This window comes from Psammomys obesus, unplaced genomic scaffold, assembly GCF_907164565.1.
Source record: "Psammomys obesus unplaced genomic scaffold, mPsaObe1.curated_primary_1811, whole genome shotgun sequence".
Taxonomy (NCBI): Eukaryota; Metazoa; Chordata; class Mammalia; order Rodentia; family Muridae; genus Psammomys; species Psammomys obesus.
The window spans coordinates 34,461,178-34,474,953 of NW_026596073.1; the positions used below are offsets into that span (position 1 = coordinate 34,461,178).

The 13,776-nt window shown below is 39.2% G+C and overlaps 1 protein-coding gene and 1 pseudogene across 2 annotated transcripts in view; one reads left to right on the forward strand and one right to left on the reverse strand.

Moving 5' to 3' along the window:
• Window positions 1–13,776, reverse strand: part of Sclt1 (sodium channel and clathrin linker 1) — a 120,912-nt gene that overhangs the window by 103,197 nt on the left and 3,939 nt on the right. Inside the window, exon 2 of one of the 2 annotated variants that reach the window (XM_055626154.1) lies at window positions 2,108–2,175. In XM_055626154.1, coding sequence (XP_055482129.1) covers window positions 2,108–2,175 — 68 coding nt within the window. Of the gene's footprint in view, window positions 1–2,107; window positions 2,176–13,776 lie in introns of those variants that run through there. The other variant, XM_055626157.1, reaches the window with a different exon arrangement.
• LOC129690478 (60S ribosomal protein L26-like) lies at window positions 13,033–13,459 on the forward strand (annotated as a pseudogene).

Below are 13,776 nucleotides of genomic sequence, written 5' to 3' on the forward strand. Positions count from 1 at the left end.
AATCTTATGCATTATAGCTCTTACCTCTAAAACTTTCACCTTGTATTTTTACATTGTTACTTTTTGTTGCACTGATTCTTTTTCTAAAATTACCAAGGTGCCAAGGTGCCATGTTCATGTTGCTCACTGCGACCCTTCACTATACTTCCATCCACAGGAGGAATCATAGGCTATCTTGAGGGAAGGCTGATGTGGTAAGGTAAAACAGTTTTTATAAGCATAGATGCCTCTAATCTTCAATAGCATTTCAATTAATTTGTGTTTACTTTGTCTTACAATGTGCTGCCACTTCTCTATTGGGTTCTTGGATTTTAAAAAGATGACTTAATATTGTCTGTGGGTGGTTATAGAAAACTATGTATTACAGAAAAAAAATTCCTATTCTATTGATTTGCTCATTACCTACTAGATAGATTTCTTTTAACTCCAGAGCTACTAAAGTTTGTGTACCAAAGGGTGACAAATGTCCAAATGGAGGAGGGGTGCTCTTAGAGATTTGGCAAAGTACAGGAGCACTAAGTTTCACATTGTCATGGAAGACTAAAAGGAATGCAGCATTCTCTGGCTTTCACACCTACCCAGCAAATACAATGTGGGTAAAACTGAAGAAGCAAAGTAAGCTGTTGAACCTGAATTAAAGGCTCTCATTACTTCTAGTAGCAAGCCAGAGGCAACAATGAGGCAGCTCTAGAGGCCAAGTAATAAGATTCATGACTTTAGTAATCCATAGGCAACAGGACAGCTTCCTTGCCATGGGGGCTGGGGGTTATGATCTACCATATCCTCCATAGCCTGAGCTCTGTGCTCCTTAAATTTTTTTTAGCACATCTTTGTTGGCTTGCTCTCCAAACCCCAGCCCCTGCTCTCTTCCCTGCCCATCTTCTACCAGGCACTGTATCCACAAGCTTCACAACTTTTGATTGATCCTTATTTTCACATCTCTGGAAAACTCAGTTTCAAATAGACTCCTCTCAAGGCAGTTGCTGTCTACAGTGCTCTTTTCTCCAATGCTAATCCTACCACACAGGGGGATCCACTGTCAAGCCGAATCCCACACTGATTTTAAGGCTCTCAAGAAGTGTGTGTTTTCCCTATGGACAGGACTGTATGTCCTTAGAACTTCGGGTACACCTTTTATGTGTAGCCTCAGCTCCTCTATCCCCACCACTCCACTTCTGGCTCCAGGGATAGATCCCAGACTGTATCCTACTTTTCTAAGCTTTTTAGCTGTTTCAAGGCTAAAGAATCCTGAGTGGATGAGCTACAAATGTTCTAGGATAGAAGTATCACTGCTAGAAAGGAGTCAACAGCTGTTTTATGCTGCCACATCACCTCTTCTCTCATCACAGTAAGAGATATGTGGGCAATGAAGTCTGGAAGATATGGAGGACTATACATGAGTTGGAGACAAAAGCAATACCATGTCCAGAGAGCCCGGGAGCTACAAAAATCGTCTTTTGCTGCTGTTACTGCTTAATCAAGCACTCAGACTATGCTATAAGATATTTACCAGATATGTATACATTGTTGATAAAATCTAAAATTAAAAAAAAACCCTCAGGAAATAAACACTAGAAACGAATGCATATACTATTACTTGTGTTAGTTTATTTTTTGGTCATAATTTCTGGGTTTTTTTAATTGAGGAAGATAGAAGTCAAACTCAGGGCCTTACTACACATGAAGGACACTTAAACAACATTCCCAGCTTTTGTCACAATGTCATAATTTGTAAGAATCGAAACAGTTATACAGATAGCGACATCTAGAGAAATCACTTTGGTATGTTTCAAAGTTTGCATGAATTCCCATTTCAGATATCAGCTATTTTAATATGTACAACATTAACTCCAAAGCTAAGGGGGGAAATTAAAGCAATTTCTGTACACAAAGAACTTACTTTCCGTGAGTAAAAACAAATCTTCCCTTATAAGAATCAAAGGTATAAGCAAAACTTTTAAGGTTATGGCAACTTCAAATATGCATAATTCTTAAGTAGAATTTATATTAAAATTCATTATTGACTATAATCAATAATTCATACAGATATAGATATATTTAAAACCAAATTTCAATCTATTTTGTTATATGTAATTATTCCACATACCTGCATAGTTGGGTCTTTGAAAATATGTTCAATTTGATCCTGCCTAAGAATATCATTCAGTTTATCATCTGAAACAAAGATGAAAACCAATTTGAGTAATAGTCAACTAGAAAAATAGCAGCTACTATTTGATAACTCCAATGAAAGATTCCTAGTCTCTAACACTGAACCTCATAAGATGCATCACTAACTTCAGCACATTATTTTAGGACATAAAATTAGGTCTTTCTTTATTCATAAGCTAAATAATGACTCCCAAATGGAACACAGGATAGCTACAAGAGAACTAGTCTTTCTTAATTTTTTAAGTTTGAATTACCAGTCTTTTCTGTCAGAAGTGGAAACACATTCTCCACTGTCTTTTTCTTTCCATTTCAACTTTAAAAAAAAGGAAGATATACTTCCTTCTACCTTCCATTTTTCCTTTCTTTTTTATTAATATTTTTAAATAATTTTATACATTCACTTGTATCCCAGCTGTAGCCCACTCCCTCTTTCCCTTCCAATTGTTCCCTCTCTCCGTCATCTCCTCCCTGCCTTCTTCCAAGTCCACTGAGAGGGAGTGTCCTCCTCTCCTTCTGTCTGGCCCTAGCTTATCAGGTATCTTCAGGATGGTTGCAGTGTCCTTATCTGTGGCCTAGCAAGGCTGCTCCTCCCACAGGGGGGAGGGGAAGTTATGAGTTTATGTCAGAAACAATTCCTGTCCCCCTTACTAGGGACCTACTTGGATAATGAGCTACCATGGGCTATGTCTGAGCAGGGGTTGTAGGTTATATCCATGCATGGTCCTTGGTTGGATAAACAGTCTCATTGAAGACCACTGTGCTCAGATATATTTGGACCTTGTCGGGCTCCCTATCCCCTCTAGCATATGTTGGGTTGGTGAAGATCCTTTCCAAATCTGTAGGCTGTCGTTTTGTTCTAACGACAGTGCCTTTTGTTTTACAGAAGCTTTTCAGTTTCATGAGGTCCCATTTATTGATTGTTGCTCTTAGGGCCTGTGCCGATGGTGTTCTATTCAGGAAGTTGTCTTCTGTGCCAATGAGTTCTAGGCTATTCCCCACTTTTTCTTCTAACCGATTTAGAGTATCTGGTTTTATATTGAGGTCTTTGATCCACTTGGACTTTAGTTTTGAGCAGGGTGATAAATATGGATCTATTTTCATTTTTCTGATTGTAGATATCCAGTTGGACAAGCACCATTTGTCGAAGACGCTGTCTTGTTTTTTCCATTGAATGGTTTTGGCTTCTTTATCAAAAATGAAGTATTCATAGGTGTGTGGGTTTATTTCGGGTTCTTCTATTCGTTTCCATTGATCCACCTTTCTGTTTCTATGCCAGTACCAAGCAGTTTTTAGTACTGTACTGTAGTACAACTTGAGATCAAGAATGGAGATACCTCCAGAGGATCTGTTGATATACAGTATTGTTTTGGAAATTCTGGTTTTTTTGGTTCTCCACATGAAGTTGAGAATTTTTCTTTCAAGGTTTGTAAGAATTGTGTTGGTATTTTGATGGGAATTGCATTGAATATGTAGATTACTTTGGGCAGAATGGCCATTTCACTGTGTTAATCCTACCGATCCATGCGCATGGGAGATATTTCCACTTCTGATGTCTTCTTCGATTTCTTTCTTCAGGGCTTTCACCTGCTTGGTTAGAGTCACCCCAAGGTACTTTATGTTATTTGTGGCTATTGTGAAGGGTGTTGTTTCCCTGATTTCTTTCTTGGGCCCTTTGTCTTGGGTATACAGGAGGGCTTCTGATTTTTTTGTGTTAATTTTGTATCCTGCCACTTTGCTGAAGGTGTTTATCAGCTGAAGTTCTCTGGTTGAGTTTTTGGGGTCACTCATATCATCTGCAAATAGTAAAACTTTGACTTCTTCCTTTCCGATTTGTATTCCTTTGATCTCCCTTACTTGTCTTACTGCTCTAGCTAGGACTTCAAGTAGTATGTTGAAGAGATACGGAGACAATGGGAAGCCTTGCTTGTCCCTGATTTCAGAGGGATTGATTTAAGTTTCTCTCCGTTGAGTTTGATGTTGGCTATAGACTTGCTGTATATTGCCTTTACAATGTTTAGGTATGTTCCTTGAATCCCTGATGTCTCTTAAGACTTTAAACATGAATGGGTATTGGATTTTGTCAAATGCTTTTTCGGCATCTAGGGAGATGACCATGTGGTTTTTCTCTTTCAGTTTGTTTATATGGTGGATTACACTGATGGATTTCCGTATACTGAACCACCCTTGCATGCCTGGGATGAAGCCTACTTGGTCATGGTGGATATCTTTGATGTGCTCTTGGATTCAGTTTGCAAGTATTTTATTGAGCATATTTGCATCAATGTTCATTAGAGAGATAGGTCTGAGGCTCTCTTTTTTTTGTTGGATCTTTGTGTAGTTTAGGTATTAAGATGACTGTGGCTTCATAGAATGAGTTTGGTAATGTTCCTTCTGTTTCTATTTTGTGGAATAATTTGGAAAGAATTGGTGTTAGCACTTCTTTGAAGGTCTAGTAGAATTCTGCACTGAAACCATCTGGCCCTGGGGTTTTTTTGGAAGGCAGGCTGTTGATGGCTGCTTCAGTTTCCTTAGGGCATAAAGGGCTGTTCTTGATAGATGGAATCTATCAAGAAAATTGTCCATTTCTTTTAGATTTTCGAACTTTGTGGCATATAGGCTTTTGTAGTATGACCTAAGATTGTTTGGATTTCCTCATTGTCTGTAGTTATGTCCCCCTTTTCATTTCTGATTTTGCTGATTTGGATAGTTTCTTTCTGCCTTTTAGTTAGTTTGGTTAAGGGTTTATCTATCCTGTTAATTTTCTCAAAGAACCAGCTCTTGGTTTCATTGATTCTTTGAATTGTTTTGTTTCTAATTGGTTGATTTCAGCCCTGAGTTTGATTATTTCCAGCCGTCTGCTCCTCTTGGGTGTTTCTGCTTCTTTTTTTCCTAGGACTTTCAGTTGTGCCATTAAGTCATTTGAATGAAATGTTACAAATTTCTTCTTAAAGGCACTTAGTACTTAGTTTACTTCTTAAAGGCACTTAGCACTTAGTTTTCCTCTAAGTGCTGCTTTCATTGTGTCCCATAAATTTGGGTATGTTGTGCCTTCATTTTCATTGAATTCTAGGAAGTCTTTAATTTCTTTCTTTATTTCATCCTTAACCTAGCTGTCATTGAGAAGTAAGTTGTTAAGTTTCCATGTGCGTGTAGGCTTGTTGCTATTTCCATTGTTGTTGAGGTCCAGCTTTAGTCCATGGTGGTCAGATAGTATACAGGGGATTATTTCAATCTTCTTGTATCTGTTGAGGCTTCCTTTGTGACCAACTATATGGTCTATTTTGGAGAACATTCCATGAGGTGCTGAAAAGAATATATAGTCTTTTGAGTTTGGATGAAAAGTCCTGTAGACATCTATTAGGTCCATTTGAAATAGGGCATTTGTAACTGCCTTTATTTCCCTGTTTGGCTTCTGTCTAGATGATCTGTCCCTTGGTGATATTGGGTCTTGAAGTCTCCCACTATTAAGGTGTTGGGGTCAATGTGTGATTTAAGCTTTAATAATGTTTCATTTGCGAATGTAGATGTTCTTGTGTTTGGGGCATAGATGTTGAGAACTGTGATGTCTTCTTGGTGGATTTTTCTTTTGATGAGAATGTAGTGCCCCTCTACGTCTTTTTTGATTAGTTTTGGTTGAAAGTCTATTTTATTAGATTTTAGGATAGCCACTCCTGCTTGTTTTTTTGGGTCCATTTGCTTGAAAAACTATTTTCCAGCCTTTTACTCTGAGTTAGTGTTTATCTTTGTTGCGTAGGTGTGTTTCTTGGATACAGCAGAATGTTGTATCCTGTTACTGCACCTATTCTCTTAGTATGTGTCTTTTTATTGGAGAGTTGAGTCCATTGATGTTGATAGATAATAATCATCATTAAATGTTATTTCCTATTATTGTGGAGTTGGTGGTGTTACTGTGATTCATTGCTCGTTTTCTTTTCATTTTTTTGGGAAATTATCTATAACCTATGTTTTCTTGGGTGTAGTTGTTTTTGTTGGATTAGAGTTTTTCTTCTAGTATCTTCTGTAGGGCTGATTTGCTGTTCAAATATTCCTTAAATTTAGTTTTGTCATGGAATATTTTGTTTTCTCCATCTATGTTGATTGAGACCTTTGCTGGGTATAGTGGTTTAGGTTGGCATCTGTGGTCCCTTAGATCCTGCATGATATCTCCCCAGGACCTTCTGGCTTTCATAGTTTCTGATGAGAAGTCTGGTGTGATTCTGATAGGTCTACCTTTATATGTTACTTCGCCTTTTTCCTTTGCTGCTTTTAGTATCTTTTCTTTGTTCTGTAGATTAAATATTTTGACTATGATGTGGCATGAGGAGTTTCTTTTCTGGTCTAGTCTATTTGGTGTTCTGTAGGCCTCTTGTATGTTTGTGGACATCTCTTTCTTTAGGTTGGGAAAAATGTCTTCTATGATTTTCTTGAAAATATTTTCTGGACCTTGGAGCTTGGAATCCTCTTTTTCGACAATTCCCATTATTCTTAGATTTTGCCTTTTCATGGTGTCCTTGATTTCTTGGATATTTTGTGATTGGAACTTTTCTGATTTTACTTTTTCTTTGAGAGAAGTATCAATTTCTGCAAGTGTGTCTTCAGCTCCAGAGATTCTCTCTTCCATCTCTTGTATTCTGTTGGTGATGCTTACTTTTGTGGTTCCTGATCTTTTCTCCAAGTTCTTCAGCTCAAGAGTTTTCTCATTTTGTGTTTTCTTTATTGATTCTAATTCTGTTTTCATGCCTTGCACCATTTCTTTCATGTGTTTGAATTTGGATTCCTGTGTCTCCAACATGGTCTCTGTTTTTTTGTTTGCTTCCTCTTTTAATGCCACTACTTCTGCCTCTGCTATATTTGCCTGTGTTTCTTTAAGAGCTTCCTTCACTTCATTTTTCTTTGTTTCCATTTGGGAGACCAAATCTTTGAGAGATTTATTTGTTTTCTCTGTTTGAATCTGTATGATTATTTCTCTGAGAGATCTGTTGGTTTCCTCTTTATGTGCCTCAAATAACTGGATAATCATAGCTTTAAAATCATTTTCTTGTGTTTCTGATGAGTTGGAGTATCCATTTATTTTGGAGGTTGCCAGTGAAGCCATGATATTTTGATTTACGTTGATTGGGTTCTTTCGCCGACCCCTGGCCATTTGGTTATCCGTAGTGTTCGCTGTTTGTTCCTGGATTCTGCAGATCAGATTGGTCTTTCTCTGGTGTCTGGAGAATTCTTCAGGAAAATGTGGGAGGTCCAGTGGTTTCAGTGTATGCGCTGGTGATACAGCTATACCTGTAGAAGGAAAGTTCGCAGGCGCAGAAGGGCAAATGTGATTGAGCGTGTGCTTGTAGCTGTGTCCTAAGGGATAGGGTATTGGAGAATGAAGAGGCCTTCAGTCTGTGAGAGGGGTATCTTGCAGGCACTGAAGGTGTTGCAGGTGCTTAAGGCATCGCAAGCTGGGTGCACATTGTTTTTGCAGGTCTGCTAGGCTTTGGTGGCTATTCAGCTGGTTATCTGGAAATGAGGGGTTGGATGGCCCATACAATCACTGGCTGGGCAGCCCTGTGTAGTCAGTACTGCCACTTGCAGTTGGAATCTGGGAAGGACTGTACTGCAGATCTTAGTCTCTGTGGCTGGCACTTTTTGGGCATGTGTTCTGGCGTAGTGGAGTTTCCAGTGGTGCATGCACTCCGGCAGGACCCAGTGGTGCTGGTGGGGGATGTGCTCTGAGGGTCCAGAGCTAGACAAGAGGGCACTAGGTGGGTATGGGCTAGTCAGATGTGTGTTCTGACGGGTGGCATTCAGTGGGCGATTAGGGCTCTTCGCTGCGGCTGAGGGGCCTGAAGCCCTGCCTCTGCTGTCTTGGGTTCCAGGCACTAAGCTTTGCAGATTTGGGATCCAGGAAGGATTGTATTGCGGAACTGAGTCTCTTTGGTTGGCACTCTGTGGTTGGACCTACGCTCTGACGTTGGGAGTGGGTACGCTCCTCAGGTGGTGTAGGGTGCTCAGGCAGCGTGGTTTTCTGGAGGAATGTGCACTGTGGCCATGCAGGATTTCTGGAGGGACGTGAGCTCACTGCACTTCTTGTGGTGGGATCGCATCCAGCGGGGTGGGGGGGAGGGCCACTCCGTGGGTCCAGAGCTTGGCAAGAGGGCCCTAGGCGGGGCCCGGGGTATGGGCTCCATGGACGAGTGTCGAGGTATATTGTTCAGCGGGTGGTTATAGCTATCCGCTGTAGTATGGGGCCTGGAACACTGTCTCTGCTGTCTTAATCCCCAGGCTGTGAGCTTTGTGCTCAGCTACCTGGTGCTGTGTGAAGGTTTCCCAGCATGGGAGGCCCAGACAAGGGAAGCTCCCTACTTCATTCCCAGAGAGGTCCGCACCCGATCTAAGTCTACTAGCACTTCATGCTTCTGTGGTATCCCCTCTCCTTTTGAAAGCCCCAAAGTCCAAATTCTACTTTAGATTGTCTCTCCACTCACCAATTTCAGAGATTCATCTCCTCTGCCTCTCCACAACGCTGGGCTCTGTTCACCGCCATCTTGGAACCCCTTTCCTTTCTTTTTTGAAGATAGGGCTTCATTCAGCCTAACCTAGAACTCATGTATAACCCAGGCTGGCCTGACTCAATGGAATCTTCCTATCTTTGCCTTTTAGGTACTAGAACCATAGACATGAGACACCACTATACCCAATGGTAGACAAATTCTTTTCAATTCTTAAAGTCAGCTGAGGATTACCCATTCTATACTGAGGAGAAACTGTAGGAAACAGAATCTAATTTCAACAGGAGCGCCCTGAGACCATAAAGATGCCCCACAATAAAGCTGAGAGTTCTCATTAACATGCCACATAGGTATTAACATTATAAAAGAAACAAGGAAGGCAAGATAGCCATAAAGATAGCTGTTATGCCTAAAGGCAGGAGTTCCATCTCTAAAACTAACACTATAAAAGGACAGAACCACACCTTCATACTGTACTCTGGCTTCTGCATGTATTTCAATATATTCAGGCAAACACACACCCACACCCCTACAACTGAAATTTTTAAAGAGAGGCTAAAGAAATGGCTCAGCAGTTACAGCACTAACTGTTTTTCCAAAGGATCCAAGTTCAATTCCCAGGACTCACATGGTAGCTCACAATTGTTAAAACCAGTCACAGGGAATCCAACACTCTTTTGGTCTCCATCATACAGGAAAGGCACTCATACAATTTTTTTTAATCAAAGAAAATTTAAAAATTAAAGAAATTAAAGAGAAAAACATACATAAGACATTACCCAACAAATAGTCTTTCAAGGCAACAGAGCAAAGCCCAACAACTTTTAGAAAAATGAAGGAAAAACAAAACAAAACTCAAAAACCTCCATGCAATCTGATGAGAATACTAACTAGAATCAATAACCAAAACAGAAAAAGGAAAGCAGTAAACGGGGAGAGCCTTCACACATGAAATTGGAAAAAGAAAAAGAAAAATTAAAAAACTTGCTTTTACATAACCTTTTGGTATCAGGAAGACTTGGAAATATATGTAAGTATTTTGAATTGAACAACAGCTTAATTGTGATTTCTCATAACTTAATAGTAGCAAAGTTTTTTTAAATTTTTTATATTAATTACAGTTTATTCACTTTGTATCCCAGCTGTAGCACCTTCCCTCATTCCCTCCCAATCTCACCCTCACTCCCTCATCTCATCCCATGCCCCTTTCCAATTCCACTGATAGGGGAGTGTCCTCTACCCCTTCTATCTGACCCCAGTCTATCAGGTCTCATCAGGACTGGCTGCACTGTCTTCCTCTGTGGCCTGGCAAGGCTGCTCCCCCACCAGGGGGAGGTGATCAATGAGCCAGCCACTGAGTTCATGTCAGATGTCTCTGTTCCCCTTACTGGGATACCCACTTGAAGACTGAGCTGCCATGGGCTAGATCTGTGCAGGGGTTCTAGGTTATCTCCATGCATGGACCTTGGTTGGAGTATCAGTCTCAGAAAAACCCCTGGACAGATATCTTGGTTCTGTTGCTCTCCTTGTAGAGCTCCTATCCCTCCAAGTCTTTCTATGGCTCCCTTCTTTCATAAGATTCCCTGCACTCTGCCCAAAGTTTGGTTATGAGCCTCAGCATTTGTTTTGATACACTGCTGGGTAATCTTTCAGAGTCCCTCTTTGGTAGGCTCCTGTCCTGTTTTCTGTTTTCTCCCTCTCCCGATTTCCGTCCTGTTTGCTTTTCTGAGTGAGGATTGTTCATATTATCCAGGGTCTTCCTTCTTGCTTACCTTCTTTAACTGTACAGATTTTAGTATGTTAATCCTATATTATATATCTAATATCCACATATAAGTGAGTATATACCTGTATGTCTTTCTACTTCTGGGATACCTCACAAATGATGTTCTAGATCGTACCATTTGCCTGCAAATTTCATGATTTCCTTGTTTTGAATTGCTGAGCAGTATTCCACTGTATAAATGTACCATAATTTTTGTACCCATTCCTCAGTTGAGGGACATCTGGGGTGTTTCCAGATTCTGGCTACTACAAATAAAGCTGCTACAAACATGGTTGAGCAAATGCCCTTGTTGTATACTTAAGCATCTTTTGGTTATATGCCTAGAATTGGTATAACTCCATCTTGAGGTAGTACTATTCCTAATTGTCTGAGAAAGTGCCAGATTGGTCTCCAAAGTGGTTGTACAAGTTTACATTCCTACCAGCAATGGAGGAGGGTTACCCTTTCTCCACATCCTCTCCAGCATGCATCATCCCTTGAGTTTTTTATCTTAGCCATTCTGATGGGTGTGAGGTGAAATCTTAGGGTTGTTTTGATTTGCATTTCCCTGATGACTCAGGACTCTGAGCATTTCTTTAAGTGTTTCTCTGCCTTTCGCTATTTCTCTATTGAGAATGCTGTTTAGCTCTTTACCCCATTTTTTAAATGGATTACTTGATTTGTTTCTTTTTAACTTCTTGAATTCTTTAGATATTCTGGATATTAGCCCTCTGTCAGACATAGGGTTGGTGAAGATCCTTTCCCAGTCTGTAGGCTGTCGTTTTGTTCTGATGATAGTGTCCTTTGCTTTACAGCTTTTCAGTTTCATGAGGTCCCATTTATTGATTGTTGATCTTAGAGCCTGTGCTGTTGGTGTTCTTCTTCAAGAAGTTGTCTCTTGTGCCAATGAGTTCAAGGTTCTTTGTAGCAAAGTTCTTAAAGCTTTAATTTAGAAATAAATTGAATAGACTTTGTCTTTCAGATTTAGGAATTTTTCATATTTTTTACATATTATATAGACTTTATCTGCTGAGTATTTTCAATCTGGAAATCCTAGATTCAAATTACCACAAAAATCTATTAACAAGTCAGCACTCAAAGGTTTTAGATTTTAGAGCATTTTGACATTTGGACTTTCAAATTAGGTATGCTCAATTTGCATTAGAAAAAAGGACTTGCAGAAACAAATCTATTGATTTATTTGAAAAACAGCAAAATAAACTCAAAAAATTCACGTGAAAAAATAATAGAAATGAACCTAGTAAGTAAACTCACAAGCAAAAAAATTAAAAATAAAACATATTTTACATTTGATGAAAACTCAAGATATATTTATGGTAAATACAACCTGAAAGACCTTATTTCATAAATAGATGCTTATGAAAAACAAAACAACAGCAAAACAACACTACAAAGATCACACCTACTGAAGAAAAAAATTTGAAAACCTTTTCCTTAGGGTTAACACAAGAACAAATTCTCAGGACATTTATTCAAAATTCTAGTGGAAGTCCAAGTTAATGTGATACTGGAACAGTTAATAAACAAGAGGTGTGAAGTTTCAAAGAAAGCACAAACTCAGCTACATACATGTTAACTCCTCCAAAGAACACACTCTTAGTAATAACAGCTATTAGTTACAAGCCCAAAATGCAAAACTTAATCACATCTGTATATACTGACAACACAAATTTTCTAAATAAAAAAAAGAGAGTCATTTCTAGTAACAGCACAATAAATCTCACACACAAAAGGAGTATAAAATTCCTATAGAAAAATATTTTTGTTGCTGAGTGCAGTGGCACATGTGCTAATCCCAGCACTCCGGGAGGCAGAGGATCTCTGTGAGTTCAGGACCACCTGGTCTTCAAAGCAAATCCAGGACAGCGAAGGTTACAAAGAGAAAGAAAAAACAAAACAAAACAAAACTGTATTTGATAATCAGTAGACATACCTTAAGAAGTAAAAAGAGAACACAGCATAAAGAAGTCAGTCTCCTAAAGTCAGTTTTTTCCATGATGGTCTATATATCTAATGTAATTCCAATCCACATTAAAAACATTGTTATAGAACTGAATGATTCTCAAGGGAAATGAAAAGAGAACTAAGACAATTTTCCAAAAGAACAAGAGGATCAAAGTAGTTCTACTTGATAACAGCATGCACTATGAGGTTATAATTTCCATAGTGTGATAGTGATAAAAGAAAACACTAGTGTTCCATCCCTGCAATAAAGTTCCCAGATAAATAACTTGAAAGAGAAAAGTTTATTTTGACTCATGGTTGCTTGGTGCAATCATTACAGGCCTGGGATAAAACGGAATATCATATATCATAGCAGGAATTGTGCTGCAGCAGAACTGATCATTGGTAGTCAGGAAGCAGAGAGAAATAGCCAGGGGATGGGAACAAAATATATCCTTCTCAAGGATATTCACAGGCATCTACTTCCTCCCATTAGACCCTACCTCCTAGAATTTCCATCACCTCTCAACAGCATCATCAAATGTGACTAAACTTTTATTATATGGCCTTTGGGAAGCATTTAGGAGTCAAATTGGGCATCCCTTTTGCAGCCATTTTTGGATTGCAGCTGCCAAAATGAAGCCCTTAGTGATTTCTGATTGAAGCAAGAACTGTAAAAGGCATTTCAATGCATCTTTTCACATTAGGAGGAAGACCATGTCTTTCCTCTCTTTCCAAAGAACTGAGACAGAAGTATAATGTTCAGTCCTAGCCCATTTGAAAGGATGATGAAGTTTAGGTTGTTCAAGGACACTACACAGGCCAGGAGAATGATAAAGTGGTCCTGTTCTACAGGAAGAAACATGTTACCTACATAGAGTGAGTAGAGTGTGAAAAGGCTAACGGCACAGCTGTCCACATGGGCACCCACCCCAGCAAGGTAGTTATCACCAGGCTAAAGCTGCACAAAGACCTCAAGAAGATCCTGGAAAGGAAAGATACGTCTCGACAAGTAGGAAAGAAGAAGGGCAAATACAAGGAAGAAACAATCAAGAAGATATAGGAGTAGAAGCCTCTCATATATAACTTTCATTAAAGACTGCGTAAGTACAAAAAGGCAAATTGGGGCTGGACAGATGGCTCAGTGGTTAAGAGCACTGGCTGCGCTTTTAGAAACCCTGATTTCCAGCAATCACATGATGGCTCACAACCATCTGTAATGGGATCTGATTCCCCCTTTGTCTCTCATGAAGAGAGAGCACTTATATATATAAAATACATAAATAAATTTTTAAAAGAAAGTCAAACTATATCAAATACTAGACAAAACTTGCCAATAAATGGTATTTAGAATTTAGAAATATAATGATAAATGCTTAC